General features: G+C 41.6%; 1 protein-coding gene across 1 annotated transcript in view; it reads left to right on the top strand.

The window, feature by feature from the left end:
* Positions 1-19,130, top strand: part of TRUB1 (TruB pseudouridine synthase family member 1) — a 43,807-nt gene extending 24,677 nt beyond the window's left edge. Inside the window, exons 4-8 of the mRNA XM_007056324.4 lie at positions 2,829-2,910; positions 13,331-13,403; positions 16,019-16,158; positions 17,240-17,296; positions 18,255-19,130. Of these exons, the coding sequence (XP_007056386.1) occupies positions 2,829-2,910; positions 13,331-13,403; positions 16,019-16,158; positions 17,240-17,296; positions 18,255-18,469 (567 nt within the window). The 3' untranslated portion in view covers positions 18,470-19,130. The remainder of the gene's footprint in view (positions 1-2,828; positions 2,911-13,330; positions 13,404-16,018; positions 16,159-17,239; positions 17,297-18,254) is intronic.
* Positions 19,131-20,133: the final 1,003 nt, after the last annotated feature.

Raw genomic sequence — 20,133 nt, 5'->3', positions numbered from 1 at the left:
CAGGGAGGCAGCACTAATGTTGTATGTATCACGTAATGCAGTGCACTTGGGAGGTTTGTCAATTCCCACAACTTTCTGATTGCCAGGCTGGCTTTGGCTCCAGTTGCTATAGAAGCAAGAGCCTCCCTCTCCAGATAGTAGCAGGGCACATGTGACCATTTCTGTCCAATACAGGCTTTGCCACAATTATCCCTCCATTGTCTCCTCCAGATTAGATAGCTGTAGGTGGGGCTGAAAGTTGAAGCTAGTGAAGAATGCTGCCGCTTGCTTGTTAAGGAGGGTTACATTGGATTGGTGCTCCATGACGTGCAGTGGCTCCCAATAAACTTCTGGCTTGAATTCAAGGTGCTGGTTTTAACCCATGAATCCCTAAATGATTTGGGACCTGGTTACCTGAGAGATCAACTCTCAACTGTATATCCCAGGGAGAGATTAGCGGAGGTGATTGGGCCAGAGCTTGCTCAGTAGAGATGAGAGGGAGCTGCTGGTGGGGTGTTCTCTGTGAGAAGTCTTCAGCATTGGAACTTGCTCCACAAGCCCATCTTTGTTACCCTTTGGAGTGTGCTGCAGTGCCCACCCTCTTTCTCTTTCTGTTAAGGAGGGTCTGAGCTGAGCTGGAGATGCTGAGGAGCAGCTGTTTCTCTATGGCGATGTGGTAATTTATCACTTATGAGAGAGCTGGATTGGCGCCTGTAGATGTATTTTTAAAAATTGAAGAGAGAAATGGCCAGTGGAGATGGGAAAAGGTCACCAGAATCAGACTCAGTAGATGTTTCTGAGGGCAGGGAGAGCTTAACTCCAAGGGAAGACACCTATTCCGAATTCTAAGACAGTCAAGTGAGGTCTAAGAGGAGCATTAGGCTCAGTCTGAGCTCTTGGCCTCTCCTCTGCAACCTCCGGTGATCAGCAGGGACTGAAGGGATCCCAGACCCTGTAAATGGCCTATGAGGACTGCAATAGATAATTACAAATACCCAATGGTGCTGTTGAGATTGATAATGAATCAAATATAACTCTCAATTTCCTCGACCTTTTGTGGCTTGATTTTTCTCCAGGTGTGGATTAGTGTACCCCTCGCTTTGTTGGTCTATAACTAGACTGGGATTTTCTCTTTGCAATTATCCTTTGATACACGCACTTTTTGTAAATTAGAAAGGTTTATGACCTTATGTAGAACCGAAGAGATAGAAACCCAGGCTGTGGAATGTGTTCACCATTCAGTGATGGAGTTTGTTTATATAGATCCAGCATAAAGAATTTTTCTCCACTGCTGGAATGTTAAATTTAACAATGTGGTTGTAATGGGTAGCCTGAGGCTAGTTGCTTATAACCAGATTTTAAAAAATCATCATCCATGCCAGGAAGATGCCAGGGCTTTCATTCCATTGGAACCTCTTTCAGCCTGAAATCTAATGAAAGACCTTAAAGGTTTAGTAGTAATCGAACCATTCAGACCTGTTCACGCACTCATTGTAACATCTGAAAAAGTTGTCCAATATATAGTATTTTATTTTGCATCTTATTGTTCAAAAGTCCTTTCTTGCTCTCTGGCTGTGCCCCAGTAGTTTGAAGACTGTTCTCCTTATTGCTTTATTTACAGAGAGAGAGAGTTGTAAACTAGTAACTTTTGTCGATTGTTTGGAGATTATTGTAGCCTGGCACCCAAGGACACTGATAGGCCATATGAATAAAGTGTAGGTGGCTGCAGGCCTGATACCTCTGTGACAATTAGCTTAGCCTAATCAAGGCCTAACTTTTCATAAGTAACTAACTCATAGATGACCTTATGTCACAAGGTGTGTTTTACAGTGGAACACGACAGAAAATGGTGAAGTGAGGAACCGCAGATATATGCTTTTGGGATTTTAGAGAAAGTTTGGAGGATGTTGAGTTTAATCAAAACTTACATGTACTAATTGCAGGTATACTCTAGCAACTAGTTGACTTAAATGCTAATAACTATGAGGTAAATGGTTAATTAACCTATAGATGTTAGGAACCCCAATATTATTGAGATATGGAAGCCCGTGGCTAAAACCATCACTAAATATGTATAAAGCTAGTGGGTGTTAGCATAAACTATTATAAAAGTTGGTACCCAGACTGTGGGCAGTGGGAGACATTAGAAAATGCTGACTTGATGACTACATGTGAGACAACTCACCTGCACTGAGGGTCCCTACGAGGGATGATGTGAATAATGCATGGAGTACTGGGCGTTCTGGCGCTATCTCCTTTGCTATACTACAGGGTGTGTAATTCTGTTTGTTGTGCTAATAAATTTTATAGCATTGATAATCAGATAATTCTTCTTCCTTTCCCGTCCATACTATGGTGTAGTACTCCATTCCACTGCTGAACAGTTGTCCTGCTTTGCCTCAGAGATGGCCGCATTACCGTGGTTCATAAGTCCTTCATCTTCTCTCTGTCTCATATTGTATTAAGATTGTAAAGCACTGTGCAGTCCTTTGGGATGAAAGATCCTACTGTATTTAAGATGATATTATGGCAAATATTTTGCTCATTCTTTTATTTCACTAAAATATTTCTATTGTTAAGCCCTTACAGCACACCAACTTAGTTTTAATGTCGCTTAGCTACCACATTACCTAACTCTTTTTGAAAATTCTAAATCAATGAAAGGATATGTCCACATAATGCCGGATTTCATTTCTTGTGAGTTTCGTATCTTAATATTTCCATCTTTGGTTCCCCAGAGTTGTGTGGTTGGTTATTCACGATTCAGCTTTAGTAGTGCCATCTGAAGTTCTCACTAGATGTTCAGTTAAAACTCTTAAAGACATTAATCTCTTCTTTTTCCTTCACAGAAGTACCTGGCCATTGGGGAATTGGGAAAAGCTACTGATACATTAGATGCTACAGGAAAAGTAACTGAAGAAAAGCCTTATGGTAACTTTAATTAAATCATAGATATAGATTAATGTAAAGTGCAATAAATGGCCTGTATCTTACCAAAGTGAGGGAGACATTTTGGACTTCACCCTCTTTAATTTTTTCAGCATTGCATTTGAGGGAAAGGAAAACAACTGACCTGCTGCAACGGTTAATATTAAAAGAAAAATACCTTCTTGGGGACAAGAGGATATAGCTCTTTGGAGCTTTGTGTCTCATACGATGCTGAGAATTAAATGTAATTTCTAAATCAAATTGCATGATTCTTTCAGCTTTAACCTCAGTGCCTAAGATCTCACAGCTGGGTCCAGCACAGTGGTTGATTTCAGTTTTTTCAAGAAACTAGCCTCAAACTAGTAAGGTGAAAAATAGAATCAGGCATAGCTGTGTTGTTTTGCCTTCAGTGTACTGGCATCACCAGTAAAATTGACAGGTTTCAGAGTAACAGCCGTGTTAGTCTGTATTCGCAAAAAGAAAAGGAGTACTTGTGGCACCTTAGAGACTAACCAATTTATTTGAGCATGAGCTTTCGTGAGCTAGTGAGCTGTAGCTCACGAAAGCTCATGCTCAAATAAATTGGTTAGTCTCTAAGGTGCCACAAGTACTCCTTTTCTTTTTACCAGTAAAATTGTCATCCTTCAGTGAACAATCCCATGAGGGATGCCTTTGCCCTTCAAACCCAGAAGGAAAGAAGTACTTTCGTCTCTCCTCCAAAAAGCCCCTTTAAGTACAGGCTTTTTTATTTTAAGATGGGGCTGGCATAGACTCACTTTTTCACCTGTTCATGCCGTCTCTATTTTGCAGGCTGGCTCTTAGCAATCTAAATAAATGAGGCTCTCCTACACAAAGACCACGGTGCATAGGTTTGACAGTTTTGAACTAATTCTATTTACTGCTTTGTCAGTTCACACGTTCTGGAGTGCATTCACAGATCGGGCAAAGAAACCACTGTGTGTCTGAGAAATAATGCAGGACTAATTGGGAACCCACCTGAAAGTGTTTTGCCATTAATTCTTTTCCAACATAAAAAGAATGCTCTAGATAGTTGGTCTCCTAGCAACTCTTAGAAGCCCCACTCTGTTTCTGATACCTAGGAACAGGTAAATACAATCAAATTACCATTCATTATCTTGTGATGAAGAAGGTATGCTGAATTTTTTCCCTTCCCTCTTGTTTGTAATTTTTCTCCTTACCCTTGGTGCAGGCAAGCACCAGTTCCTGTTTCACCCTGAACTGCATTGCCGATGCTGGCTGGTAATATCTTTTTGACTGCCTGGTGCTGCTCAGAGAACTTGCTCACTCTGCCTCCATTCACTACTGAGTGGTCAGGGGCTACAATAGAATCTTATTATCCATCTATCTAGGCTTTTGTAAGGTTGCTCATCTGAGTTGCTAAACCACACAGTTTTATAATAGGTACAAATCAAAGTGGTCTCTACTTGCTTCTCAGAAAGGCAGAATGCATGATTCTGTGCTAACACTGTTACGCTGACAAAATACACTGCAGAACATTCACCAGGCCATGATGAAGTATTATCACAAGTAATTAAAACTCAATTCCCATTGCCAGAATGGATGAACCAGGTATGTTTCATGATCCATTAGCCTTGCTTGCTTGCTGTCTTCACTGCATTCAGAAATTTACTGGGGCTTGCCGCCATTAGTGCAGACTAGTGAGATTGTATTGTGAATTCTGCAAAGGGGAGAGCAGAAGAACCACGTCCTCTCCTCCACCCTTACTTCCCCCTATTTGTTTCCTTCTCTTCCCATCTCTTAACAACCTCCCAAACGGCTGGTTTCAGCTTCCTCCACAGTTGCTGATTTTTTTTCACATTATACACTGCTGAGGTCCGGAGCTGAATTTCAACTTCCCTTTGACCTTTAGGTCCTAAGCATGTGAGATGCCAAGTGCCCCCTATTCCCATGGAATCCAGGACTGAGCCCTAAGTGTGGGGGAGGGAAAGCGGCCTACGAGACATGCAGAATTCTTCCTCAAGGATCACACTGGGTGCAGAGTGGAGAGCACTTACAGAAAACTGCCCATTGTCTGAACCAGAAGCAAGCAGTAAAATTTTATAGAAAAGTCTCTAGACAGAAGTTTAGAAAATAAACCATTGTAAATATAAGTTACACATTGCAAGGATGTGTTGAAAAGGTCTGCTTGGATTTTAATCCCCCCCAATCTTTTAGTTAATAGGTTTTGGGTTTGGTTTTTGTTTTTGTTTGGTTTTTTTTTTGGGGGGGAGGAAAGCACCTCGTACAGCGAGATTGATTCTTGCTTCCTCAAGTGGAAATTGTTTCACGTTATTGCCTTACTGTTGGAAAATGAACATGGACTTTGAAAGTAGCTGTGAACTTGGTTTAGAGCTCCTCTGATGCTTTTCTGAGAGAGCCGTTTACATTTTGTGGCTCCTTTGGTAATGATCCACAGTAGTATACCCACGTTCCTCCCCAGCCTCTTATTGGCTAAATCCAGGCATTGGGAACAGAACTTGCAAGGACCAGCTCCAGATCTTTGCCAGTGAAGTGAAGAAATTGCAGAACACATTAATAGAACTGGTTGAATAATTATAAAAGAGAGAGAACAGCCCTCTTTTTCCTCTTTGAAAATCATTTGCAAGCAGACTTTATCCCAGATCCTAAACTGATATATACTGGCATAGCTCCATTAAACTGACACTATTTGGTGATCTATATCCTGTTTATGCTTATCTGATGAATAGTTTATGCAAACAAACACTGAACAAATGTGACTCTTTAGCTTGTACTAGAGCGCTCTTACAATAATTTGTATCCTTTTTTTGCACATATTATTTTGCTTGATCTTAATCATTGACCTGTTTTCCTTCTATAATCTTATCAGCATCCCAATGCACTGTTGACCTGAGAACTTCTGGTCTCAGAAGACAAAGGAGTTATTTTGATTTACACCAGTATAGATAAGACTAGAAGTTCTTGGGTCAGTAGTACATCGGAATCTTGATGGACTTGCAGCTGGGGACTATTCCATCAGAATCTGGCCTGTTTCAGCAGAGTCACGAATCCTATATAAACCCACAAAAGCAAAGACAGCTTCAAGATAGCAAAAAAATCCAAACGGACATATCAGCCGGACATATCAGCCTGTAATGGCATTGGGGGAGGAGCAGACAGGATTGTCATTTTTAATACCAGCCTGTTCAAACCGTGAGAAATTGCAGAACACAACCATTATTTATTCTAGGTCCTAACAGGCTAATTTGTAAATGTTTACTTTGATAAACCGACATTGCACAACTTCGTTTGTTAGTGACTGAACTGCAGTATGCCTCACTTTTTCTTTTTCTTTTCAAAGATTACTAAATTAGCTGTGCCACAAATTATTTTCTCCAGAGCTTAGTGGGCTCTTTCGTATTCCCCTCTCAATCTGGGGAGTATGAGTGTGACGGGTTGGATCACAGAAACCCCCTGGGGGCTGCCAATTGGTGTGCCAAGACTACTTCTGCCCCTGATTTCCTTGCCCTCCCAGCTTGGGACTTCAGTGCCCTGCCTGGTTTGAGCCACACCCGCTAGTCTGCTGCAAACCCAGACCCAGGTCTGAACCACATCTCCTAACAGCTGTAGGCTTAAACTGAAAGCAGCTTAAGAAGTGTTCCTGTCTTTAACACTCAGATGCCCAACTGCCAATGGGGTCCAATCTCCAAATAAATCCATTTTACCCTGTATAAAGCGTATACAGGGTAAACTCATAAATTGTTCGCCCACTATAAAACTGATAGAGAGGTATGCACAGCTGTTTGCACCCCACCCCCAGGTATTAATACATACTCGGGGTTAATTAATAAGTAAAAAGTGATTTTATTAAATACAGAAGGATTTAAGTGGTTCCAAGTAATAGGAGACAGAACAAAGTGAATTACCAAGCAAAATAAAATAGAACACGCAAGTCTATATCTAATACAGTAAGAAAACTGAATGCAGATAAAAACCTCACCCTCAGAGGAATTTCAGTAAGCTTCCTTTTACAGACTAGTCTCCTTCTAGTCTGGGTCCAGGAATCACTCACACCCCCTGTAGTTACTGTCCTTTGTTCCAGTTTCTTTCAGGTATCCTTGGGGGTGGAGAATCTATCTCTTTAGCCAGCTGAAGACAAAATGGAGGGATTTCCCAGGGGTTTAAATAGACTTTCTCTTGTGGGTGGAGACCCCCTCCTCTCTCCTTTGCAAAGTCCAGCTCCAAGATGGAGTTTTGGAGTCACATGGGCAAGTCACATGTCTATGTATGACTCCGTTTTTACAGGCAGCAGCCACGATCCACAGGCTACCTTGAATGTCCTTATGTAGAGTTCTTATGTGGATTGGAGCCTTCCAAGATCCATTGTGCATTAAGTGCTTCTTGATTGGGCACTTAACTTGCAAATTCCTTTCTAAAGAAGCTGACTAAATGCCTTACTAAGGCTATTTAAAATCAAACAAGTATACAGCCAATATTCATAACTTCGAATACAAAAATGACACATGCATACAAATAGGATGAATATATTCAGTAGATCATAACCTTTACAGAGATATGTTACGTGGCATGTGTAGCATAAAACATATTCCAGTTATGTCATATATACATTCATAAACATATTTTGGTGCACCGTCACAATGAGATCAAAGCAGGAATTGAACCCACCTGTGTCATTAAGTGCCCTAACCACAGATTAAATCCAGGCGGTGAATATTGAAAAAGAAAACAAAATGACACCCCTGCTCAGTTTACATACCAAATTTCAGTGGGAGCAAATGGGTTCACAGTGGAAATGCTGACAGGCTCATAAGGATAGTATTTACTGGCATATGGGTTCTTCTATGACACCGTGCTAAACTGCAGCAAACAGCAAGATTGCAAAACAATAACATACATGAGGTTCTTTAGGGGAAGCTCTGAATTTATGGTATAAAGGATTCTGCCATTCCCCTCCCCTGTTCTAGTGTGCGTTGGTCTCCCCAAATCCTTGACTGATTTATGAATCACTGCAGCATTACCATTAATAAAAAGAAAAGGAGTACTTGTGGCACCTTAGAGACTAACCAATTTATTTGAGCATGAGCTTTCGTGAGCTACAGCTCACTTCATCGGATGCATACTGTGGAAACTGCAGAAGACATTATTATATACACAGAGACCATGAAACAATACCTCCTCCCACCCCACTCTCCTGCTGGTAATAGCTTATCTAAAGTGATCATCAAGTTGGGCCATTTCCAGCACAAATCCAGGTTTTCTTGGGGGGCGGAGGGTGAGACTAACACGGCTGTTACTCTGAAACCTAAATTACCATTAATGACTCTTCTTTTAGACAGCTGCTGGGCATAATGGCAGCATCTGCTATTGAAATTGCAGTGTTTGGTTTGCAAAAGTGAGGCATAAGTTGCTCTCCTCCGATGCTGCAATGGAGAGGAGACTCTTTGTTTTTGGGGCCTAAACCCTTATGCATATTGTGAGATCCATCTGCTTTGAAGAACTACTTAGAGTGCAGAATAAAACCTAATAAAGGGACTGAGAGTGCCATCCATTTTATTTTGTTTTAAGCAGAACTCTCTCTTGACTTCACTGGGGTGACATGAACCAAATCTATTTTATGAGAAATGGGGCCAGCCAATTCCTAGTCATTCATTGATTTGCATGTGGATTACAGGTGTGCGGTTTGCTTTCTGAACCAATAAGAGGCAACTGTCGTATTGAAACCCCTCTTAAGCAACCAACAAAACTGGTTACTGAAGAGACGGCCTTCTAATAAAAACAGTGCAGAACTGTACTCAGTACACTGGGGGCAATCTCTCTAGAGAGAAGAGATAGGTAATAAGGGTGTTTGCTCAATAAAATGGCAATAGTTAGAATGCATAAAAAAACATAACGATGCTTCCGTGAGCTTTAATGGGTTAGATATTTAAATCTTGACAGTTAGGGAAATTTGATGTGGTGTTCCCACTCTCTTCTCTTACTGGAAAGAAAATGTGCGCTTTATATCTCAAATGTCCTGAAAGATCATTCCCCTAAAGCTATGGGATTAACTGTTAAGAAAAGCTGCTTAGTTTAGCGAAGTAGTTCCCTCCTTTATCAAAATCAAAACTAAGACGGTTTTCATAGTCTTTGTCAAGGTTCCTCCCCCACTCTGAACTCTAGAGTACAGATGTGGGGACCTGCATGAAAAACCTCCTAAGCTTATCTTTACCAGCTTAGGTCAAAACTTCCCCAAGGTACAAAATATTCCACCCTTTGTCCTTGGATTGGCCGCTACCACCACCAAACAAATACTGGTTACTGGGGAAGAGCTGTTTGGACACGTCTTTCCCCCCAGAATACTTCCCAAAACCTTGCACCCCATGTTCTGGACAAGGTTTGGTAAAAAGCCTCACCAATTTGCCTAGGTGACTACAGACCCAGACCCTTGGATCCTAAGAACAATGAACAATCCTCCCAACACTTGCACCCCCCCTTTCCTGGGAAATGTTGGATAAAAAGCCTCACCAATTTGCATAGGTGACCACAGACCCAAACCCTTGGATCTGAGAACAATGAAAAAGCATTCCGTTTTCTTACAAGAAGACTTTTAATAAAAATAGAAGTAATTAGAAATAAGAAATCCCCCCTGTAAAATCAGGATGGTAGATACCTTACAGGGTAATTAGATTCAAAACATAGAGAACCCCTCTAGGCAAAACCTTAAGTTACAAAAAAGATACACAGACAGAAATAGTTATTCTATTCAGCACAATTCTTTTCTCAGCCATTTAAAGAAATCATAATCTAACACGTACCTAGCTAGATTACTTACTAAAAGTTCTAAGACTCCATTCCTGGTCTATCCCCGGCAAAGACAGAATATAGACAGACACACAGACCCTTTGTTTCTCTCCCTCCTCCCAGCTTTTGAAAGTATCTTGTCTCCTCATTGGTCATTTTGGTCAGGTGCCAGCGAGGTTACCTTTAGCTTCTTAACCCTTTACAGGTGAGAGGAGCTTTCCCCTGGCCAGGAGCGATTTCAAAGGGGTTTACCCTTCCCTTTATTTTTATGACAGTCTTGCAATATAGTTTTCCAGAAAAATGAATACTCAGGCCTGAGTGGAAATTGGAAAGTATTAATAAAATAACATATGTTGGGGTTTTTCAGCTCCTGACTATAACCCCTCCCGCCCCAGTTCCTGCTAGTGACTACCAGTTTCATCTGCTGGGAGGGAGCATTAACTTTCACAATGTCCATTAAGAAAAGGAGTACTTGTGGCACCTTAGAGACTAACCAATTTATTTGAGCATGAGCTTTCGTGAGCTACAGCTCACTTCATCGGATGCATACTGTGGAAACTGCAGAAGACATTATATACACAGAGACCATGAAACAATACCTCCTCCCACCCCACTCTCCTGCTGGTAATAGCTTATCTAAAGTGATCATCAAGTTGGGCCATTTCCAGCACAAATCCAGGTTTTCTCACCCTCTGCCCCCCCCCCCCCCCCCCCCCACACACACACAAACTCACTCTCCTGCTGGTAATAGCCCATCCAAAGTGACCACTCTCTTCACAATGTGTATGATAATCAAGGTGGGCCATTTCCTGCACAAATCCAGGTTCTCTCACCCCCTCACCCCCCTCCAAAAACCACGCACACAAACTCACTCTCCTGCTGGTAATAGCCTATCCAAAGTGACCACTCTCCTTACAACGTGCATGAAAATCAAGGTGGGCCATTTCCAGCACAAATAGAGGTTTTCTCACCCCCTCCCCCTTTCCCAAAAAACACACACACACAAACTCACTCTCCTGCTGGCAATAGCTCATCCAAACTGACCACTCTCCCCACCATGTGCATGACAATCAAGGTGGGCCATTTCCAGCATAAATCCAAGTTTAACCAGAACGCCTGGGGGGGGGGAGGAAAAAACAAGGGGAAATAGGCTACCTTGCATAATGACTTAGCCACTCCCAGTCTCTGTTTAAGCCTAAATTAATAGTATCCAATTTGCAAATGAATTCCAATTCAGCAGTTTCTCGCTGGAGTCTGGATTTGAAGTTTTTTTGTTGTAAGATAGCGACCTTCATGTCTGTGATTGCGTGACCAGAGAGATTGAAGTGTTCTCCAACTCGTTTATGAATGTTATAATTCTTGACATCTGATTTGTGTCCATTTATTCTTTTACGTAGAGACTGTCCAGTTTGACCAATGTACATGGCAGAGGGGCATTGCTGGCACATGATGGCATATATCACATTGGTGGATGTGCAGGTGAATGAGCCTCTGATAGTGTGGCTGATGTTATTAGGCCCTGTGATGGTGTCCCCTGAATAGATATGTGGGCACAGTTGGCAATGGGCTTTGTTGCAAGGATAGGTTCCTGGGTTAGTGGTTCTGTTGTGTGGTATGTGGTTGTTGGTGAGTATTTGCTTCAGGTTGGGGGGCTGTCTGTAGGCAAGGACTGGCCTGTCTCCCAAGATTTCTGAGAGTGTTGGGTCATCCTTCAGGATAGGTTGCAGATCCTTAATAATGCGTTGGAGGGGTTTTAGTTGGGGGCTGAAGGTGACGGCTAGTGGCGTTCTGTTATTTTCTTTGTTAGGCCTGTCCTGTAGTAGGTGACTTCTGGGAACTCTTCTGGCTCTGTCAATCTGTTTCTTCACTTCCGCAGGTGGGTATTGTAGTTGTAAGAATGCTTGATAGAGATCTTGTAGGTGTTTGTCTCTGTCTGAGGGGTTGGAGCAAATGCAGTTGTATCGCAGAGCTTGGCTGTAGACGATGGATCGTGTGGTGTGGTCAGGGTGAAAGCTGGAGGCATGTAGGTAGGAATAGCGGTCAGTAGGTTTCCGGTATAGGGTGGTGTTTATGTGACCATTGTTTATTAGCACTGTAGTGTCCAGGAAGTGGATCTCTTGTGTGGACTGGACCAGGCTGAGGTGGGATGGAAATTGTTGAAATCATGGTGGAATTGCTCAAGGGCTTCTTTTCCATGGGTCCAGATGATGAAGATGTCATCAATATAGCGCAAGTAGAGTAGGGGCGTTAGGGGACGAGAGCTGATTTGTGCTGGAAATGGCCCAACTTGATGATCACTTTAGATAAGCTATTACCAGCAGGAGAGTGGGGTGGGAGGAGGTATTGTTTCATGGTCTCTGTGTATATAATGTCTTCTGCAGTTTCCACAGTATGCATCCGATGAAGTGAGCTGTAGCTCACGAAAGCTCATGCTCAAATAAATTGGTTAGTCTCTAAGGTGCCACAAGTACTCCTTTTCTTTTTGCGAATACAGACTAACACGGCTGTTACTCTGAAATGTCCATTAAGTTCTGGGATGAATGGGGAGCCTCTGCCTAATTCAAGAAGATAAAGGAGAGTGGGTTGGAGGAGGACATGAAAGGAAAGGGTGAGAGAAATGGAACAAGTTAAGCCTTATCCAAGTTTAACTCAGTTATGCAGAAAGAAAAAATGAGAGGGGAGCAGAGGATCCAGGGAAAGGAAGAAAACTCACTTGGGGGCTTCCCTACGTGCATAAATTGTATCACTTTTACTATACTGGTAATGGATGCAGTGATGGCAGTATTCTTGTACAGGTAGGGGGATAAATTACACCAGTATAAGGCATTTCTTTACCAGTGTAACTGGATCCAAATAGGGGTTGTATTGGCATAACTATTTCAGTAGGAAATTTCACCCCTAACTGAAATAATTAAATTTGGTACAAAAACTGTGTGTGGACCAGGCCTTAGAACTGATTTCCTAACTACAGCTCCCTTTCCCCTTACGCCAGAGGCTGTGAAGTGGTATGGCATAGAGCAGCTATGCGGGTCTACTCTACCCAGAGATCCTGTTCAAGGGAAATTCCCAGCTGGCCAGGTCTGCTGGGTTTGCAGACACTTTGCATTGGCAAAGGGACAGTATCAGAACAGAGAATCAGGCCCACTGTATTTACTTACTTTTTTTTTTTTTAAAGCTGCAGTTGAACAGGATGCTTGAGCACATGAGTAGTCCCACTGACTTCAATGGGATTTAATTATTATTTGTGTTGCTGTAGCATCTAAGAGCCCTAATAGTGAACCAGAACCCCACTGTGCTAGGTGTTGTGTAAGCACAGAACAAAAAGGAGGTAACAATAATATTTGCAATCTGGAGCATCTTTCTGTATTGGTGCCTAAAATAGGACTATTTAACTAAATTTTTAAAACCGCAAGAAACGTGTAAATCAACCCAGACAATTTGCCCTCCTTAGCTTAAGTTTACTCTCACTCTTACCTCCTCCTCTACCCACTGTGGTCTCCCACCATTTTCTGTGAGATTCTTTTCTTAGGTTAGATTATAAGATCCAAAGGGCAGGGACCTTTTTTCTTTGTACCAGTTTGTAAAGTGCCGTGGGCGCTATATAAATAATCAGTGCTAACGTATACTTGTTTCCTTTTGACAGATCAGATAACAAAAGAAGATCTTGAACGTGTGTTGCAAAAGTTCACGGGGGACATAATGCAAGTTCCTCCACTGTAAGTTCTGTAGTACTCAGGCACTGCCAGCAGCATTACTCCACTTGGAGCATTTTTCAGCAGAATCCAGTTTTGCCATAAATAAAGAGTTCTCTTTTGACAAGAAGATATTGGCTAAGCAGGTGCAACCTTTGAGTGGGCTAGAGTTTACTTTACTGCCTTTATCCTAGTGCAGTGGTTCTCAAACTGTGGGTCGGGATCTCAAAGTGGGTCGCAAACCCATTAAAATGAGGTCACCAGGGCTGGCTTAGACTTACTGGGGCCCGGGGCTGAAACCCAAGCCCCACTGCCTGGGGTCAAAGAGGAAGCCCAAGGGCTTCAGCCTTTGGTGGCGGAGCTCATGTTACAGGCCCCCTTGCCTGGGGCTGAAGCCCTGGGGCTTCTGCTTTGGCCCCCCCTGCCTGGAGCGGTGTGGCTCAGGCTTTGGGCCTCTTTCTCACCTGGGGCAGTGAGGCTCGGTTGGACTCTGGCTTTGGTCCCCTCTCCTGGGGTCCTATAGTAATTTTTGTTGTCAGGGTCATGAAGCAATGAACTTTGAGAACCCCTGTCCTAGTGCCTAAAAACAACTGCCATAGAAAAGCACATGGAGACTCAGAATTCACTCCTTCAGGATTTTCAGCAAGGATTGCACAGGGTCAACCTCCCCACAATCAAGTCCAAAAAGGAAAAAAAAAAAAAAGGAATGTTTAATTCTTAAGTACCAACTTTATAAAATGTTATGATAAAGAAACAATAATAATAACACCTTAATTTCGATAACATGACATGCTCCTTTATAACCCACATGCATTATCTTCCCAGTTATACATGAACATAAGTAAAGAAAACAAATCAAATATAAACAGGTGATTCCCAACCGAAACACGGTGAGAAGTAACTCAGAGGTCCCAAAAACCTAGGTTAAGTTCACCTGAGTCTTAGATACAGTCTTTGATCACCAAAATGTATACAGTCTGCCGAGTCAAAAGCACTGCAACATCTTCCCTCCACTTGCTTGCAAAAATCTCCGGCTGGAATCTATGCAGACTACTCTTCCTCCTCTGCTAGTCAGCTAACTAATTAACCAACTGCTCAGTTTAAGTATATAGACTTAAAAAAACAAAACAAAACCTGTTACAAGAAAAATACAAAATTAAGAAAAGCAAAACATAAATGACACTTTCACCATCATCGTTCAAATAAGAGAAAAGTTGGAGAATCATACAAGTTGAGACAATTTAAAACAGTTTGGCTAAAATCAAGCAACCTTCCAAGTATACAATTAAAATGAAAAAAATTAGTTTTCCCTTTCAGTTTCTCCTTTCTGTAATTAACTCTGCCAGGGCTTCCCTGTTGGAGGGTTAACAGTATCACTATCCTGCTGCAAAAGGCTTCAGAGTCAGGGGGAAACAGCCTGCTTTCTGCTTTGTGTCTCCGCTTCTCCCAACCCACACACTTGTGTATGGCCTTTTGTAAAGCAGCTACCCTCGTGGAGTCTGAGTCCAGTTACTGGGAAGGTACCAACCATACCCAAAACTACCACACCCAATTCCAGAAACTTCTGAGGTGGAGTGTTAATTGTGCATCTGCCTAACAACAATGAACCAGACACAGCTCATTCCTACACACCCTTCTCTATAGATCGCTTAAAGAGAGATCCTCCTATTAAGCATGTGGGTTACACAGGCTGTAGGATTTATTAACTTGACAAATTCAGAGCTGAGGGTTATGTTGATTTGAACATCCGATACAAATGGTCACATGGTACTGTGTTTTGTGGCAAAATTTTAACTTTGAGAAGGAATCTGATATTATTTTTGCAAGAGTTTGTCAGGACACTGCATTATCTGCCAGTTAGTGGAGAATATTTTGAGACTTCCACTTCATTCTGTAAACAGAATGGTACTTTAACTTCCGTGTTTAAGAAAGAAAAAAAAAAAGTTTGAGATTATTTCAGTACTAGCTTCCTGAAAATTTAAGTCTATTTTCTGCAAGCTACATATAAATCACTTCTGGTAAACTTGGGTAGTTTTTCTTTTTTAACATCATCCTGAGCTGATGACTGCAGTGGTCTTTGGATAAGGCCCTTTGTCACCAATTAAATTAATCTAGTTTAATCAATAGTGGTCAGTTAGACATACTGAAGCAAGGCTGGGTAGTTGGTAATTGCCTCTCATGAGAGACTCAAGACTGAGGCAGTGGAGATACTCTGAGTCAGGGTCAAGGTGAAGGGAAGCTGTCTGTACAGCATCAGCTGCATTGCCTACCGATCATGGGCCCAACATAACATTCGGTATGTGTGTTGGTCCCATAGGCTTCAGTGGGGCCATGTGTTTGTCAGTTACCATACCCACTATTGATTCCTCACTTTCCTAAGCAATTAATTCAGTTATGAACCCTTTTAAAATGCAAGTATTGAATAGGTGACTCCCAACATTTATTGCACTTAACTATTTCTCGTATAAAGAGGCTCTTGTGTACAAATGATTTCCATAGTTCTTTTTTTATGAGCACTTGGAGAGGATTAGAAGGCTAAAATATATCCTTCTGTAGTGCAGTATTAATAGGATTTTGAGGACAGGAGGCTTGTTGTGTTACAGCTGTATGACATACATTTGTGCGGTCTATCCCACCAGCTATTCTGCTCTGAAAAGAGATGGACAAAGGCTGTCGTCTCTGATGAAGAAAGGAGAAGCAGTGGAAGCAAAGCCTGCTAGGCCGGTTACAGTATACAGCCTCTCTCTCCAAAACTTCCAGCCACCGCTGTTCACACTGGGTAAGGGACAAAGATTTGATGTAGGCTGATGCTCCCAGCTTGTCTACACTCAAACTGGAAATGAAATAACTAAGTGGGTATCAGTTCACATGGTTAGTTATTTCAGTGCGCATCTGCACGTGGGCGCTTCATTTTGCAACAAGAGTGCCCCGATTCGATTTGACGTAAGCTGATTTCATATTATCGTTCGGTGGGGAACTTGTCCGGGCTGGGAAGGGAATTATTCACACCCACCACAATTGCATTCCTGACCCCTGGCTCACTCCCTCCTGAAAGGGGGAGGGAGGAACAATGATATGACCCCGTTTCCAATTCAGGGAGAGGAGATCCACGCTCCCTTCTTCCATCTGTAAAGAAATGTAGTTCACGCATTAGGACGTGCAGAAATGAATTGGAGGAACCTTTGGAAATCTTATCCTCCTTTAATATTGACAGTGAAAGCAGAACAGTTATATGCCTTCTGGAATCACTCTGATTGCTCCTTTGGTCTACTACATGTCGTGTTGTTAAAAGTGGGTACGGCCACTATATTTCAGTGGTGTATGTTATTTAAATAGTTAGTTATTTTATGGTTGGGAGATTAGCAGCTGATCACTGCGGGAGGCGGGGAAGGGCAGGGATGGGGAGTTAATGAGGACAGGAATAGTAAAGCTGGGTTTTTATAATGTCACAGCTCATGTCAGCTGTGCACTTTAAGTACAGTCAATATTTTAAAGTGCTCATTGTCGGTTTGGAGTAGCACTTAAAATGACTGTTTTTCATCATTGGAAAGATGAAACTTAAGACCTTTTGAAACCTTTCAAATGAACGAGACTGAAGTATTTATTAAAATGCCAAGGCCAATAGTTAATTTATAATGCATTTGTTCAGTCACTGTTATGTTTTCTTTCTCTCCTTTCTGGCTTTGCAATCTCACCCGCACATATGTTACAGGATGAATAATTTATACTGTATCCTATAAATATTTTATCACTTGATTGTTTGCTTAGTGCATTTTTACATTTGTTTGGGAGCACGGTTTCTGTGTAAAGTAGATTTCATACTGGGCTGGCAATTTACTATGTCACTGTTAACATTCCAGATGTTGAATGTGGGGGTGGCTTTTATGTGAGAAGCCTGGTCAGTGACATCGGAAAAGGTAGGCTTGGAAAAAGCATGACTGCGTAAGGAATGTACATCTCTGCTAATTGAAGAATATTCTCCTTTTGCATATCTCTGGTCACCAGACCTGATGTGCTGGGCTGCCAAGCTGTCATTCACTTTCGTGTGCTAGGGTAGTTGCCTCTGGCGCATAAAGGAAAGAAGCATAAATAATTGTGAAGGAATCACAAGGGAGAGAATAAAAATGGAGAAGGTGAAAGTGTTGGGCAGAAAAAAAAATGCAAGGCCCTGTGATTTTATTTATTTTTCCCATTACCAGTGTGTGCTTGATCCTTTAAAGGACAAATACAGAGACCTGATCCCTCCCCCAAATTTCTCCTTTTGATTGCATTTCAAAATCATTTTGAAATTCTCCCACACCTCAGGAGATTAAGAGTATATTTCAGAGACTGTTCTTTATCCTGTGTCCAAAGCCCAACTCTATCTGTGCTGTATCCTTGTGAACCTGATTCAGAATCTCTTTGGTCTCAGGGTGATTAATTATTGCATTTATCATATTTATCATAGATTGTTCCTCATTTTATACTGTTCTAGTAAGTGATATAAAGTAAAATTTTAGAAAATGCCTAGGCCTTATTTTTAAAAGGGATTGAGGCTTTTAAAAGTGGAACTTAAGCTCCAAAGTCACCTTTGAAAATTTTACCCTGGATCTGTTTTAACGTACATTACTAATTTTCTTTTTGTATTTTGATATGAATTTGCAAAATCTCCTGAAGACCTTCATTCAGATTCTGATCTCCTTTACTCTGAAGTAAACCTGTTGAACTTGTTCCAGATTTACCTTGATGTAAGTGAGCTGAGAATCTGAAGAGGAGCCCCTTTTCTCCAACTAAAAAAATGAAAAAAATTAGCTCAGTAGGGGTTTTGAACAACATCCATAGTTTTTAACTTGAATATTCACCTTTTCTGGCGGCTTTCTCCTTTTTATGCTGTAGAACTCTCTTCCTGTGCCAATGTGCAAGAGCTGACCCGGACCAAACAAGGACCATTTACACTAGAGGAGCATGCACTTCATGAAGACAAATGGACAATTGATGAAATTGCACAGTCCTTGGAGCATTGCATGTCGCTTCTTGCAGTAGAGCCATCTCTTAAAAAATTAAAGACTGAGCATTCTGAAGAATCCACTGTGAATTGTGAAGATAAGTGATGTCAGGTCAAGGAAAAAGACTGAATGATTGAGACATCTTAAGATTGGAGTGGGATGGGATTGTCTTGCCTTGCTGTGTAAATTTACAGCCTTGTGCATTGAGGATGACAAATTGCAAGGCAAAGAAAATCATCCCTTTCTATCTTTTTCTTGTGCTAAGATACATGCGCATGCACACACACAGTGTCCAGCATTTATTATTTTCTCACTTATATTCTGCACTGCACACAGTAAATGGATCTGTCACTAATGTAGACTCCTCATTGTACTCTTGAAAGACCTTGCAAGATACATTTTTGATACTACATTTGCAATACAAATTTTAAGTTTAAATTTTGCAAAATGTTCCTGGAAGGGGAAATATTTCATTTTCTTTCTGTAGCTGTTACTCAAATTCACATACTGGAAAATGGAAACAGAATTCCATGCCAGTTTGAAAGATGCAAAAATGTGGAATGGCACTTTTACTTTGAGTTCTTAAGAGATTTCTTGAAATAGAAATGATCCCACTGTAGTCCTTATTACATGGATTGGTCTGTCAGTGGAATTTCACTGAGGCCCTGGTCAGCATTGCTTTGAATGAGTTGTCATATAATAAATACCATGATGAAAATTTCAGTTTAGCTGAACTGCTTATGCAAATAAACAGTAAGGAACACAATATCTCAGACTCTTTCTTTCTGCATAGAGATGCGCATATCTCCATATTGGTAAAATTTCATAATTTCTGTCTGCAAATATATTGAGATTATAGTTACCTGTTGTGCTCTTTTTGGGACAGAAGGGATTCACCTATTGTCCCAATGTATTGCCTGAGGTTCCTAATCAGCGCCAGTGGCTTGGATGGAGGCTTTAGGCCAATGTAGTACTGGGTTTTGACCTGTGAGGCCCCTGGTAGCAACTGTGTTGGTGACAAAGTGACCCACCATGAAGGATTTAAGTTGCTCAACTGGGGCCTGATCTAAAGCCTGTTGAAGTCAATGGGAGCCTTTCAGTTGATTTGAGTTGTATTTAGATCAGACCCCTACTGACTTACAGCCTGAAGTTGTTGGAGACCATTGGAAAGCACTACTATCATAAGTTCTTTCCATGTGGAAAGAACTATCCCACCACACTTTCCTTCTGGAAGAAGGGGTAGCACAGTAACAGCCTGAAGATGAGTATTATTGACCCTACTTAGAAGAAGTTAGCAGAGGGTCACCAGCCCTCTTGTTGTAGTGGGTACTGGGGATGTGCAGTTTAGTAAGGAAGTGATCACTGAGAGATCTCTTGCTTCATGTTGCCTGAAGGATTAATGATTGATTGGCAGCTGTCAGCTAAGTGGGATGGATTGGCCATTGTTACAGTTACAGAAGGCCACCATTTTAAGGCCAAAGGGTACCACTATGATCTTCTGGTCTGCCCTTCTGTCATATAACGTAGGGCATAGAGTATCATCAGACTATTCCCGAAGTGCAGGAAGTTACTCTTCCTTCCTATGCAAGTGAACACTATCAAGCCCAGTATCTTTTATTTACACACATTAAACCTTGATTTAAAGACTCCAAGTGATTGATTGAATTCACCACTTCCCTTGGAAAATTGTCCCTGTGATGAGTCTCACAGATGAGCACCCTACCCACCAGATACAGAGTCATTCTCCCTTTCGGGACCAGTGAATATTC

The sequence above is a fragment of the Chelonia mydas genome, chromosome 7 (assembly GCF_015237465.2).
Source record: "Chelonia mydas isolate rCheMyd1 chromosome 7, rCheMyd1.pri.v2, whole genome shotgun sequence".
NCBI classification, from domain to species: domain Eukaryota; kingdom Metazoa; phylum Chordata; order Testudines; family Cheloniidae; genus Chelonia; species Chelonia mydas.
The sequence above is the reverse complement of the archived record's forward strand: the minus strand, read 5'-3'. Positions and strand labels throughout refer to the sequence as shown.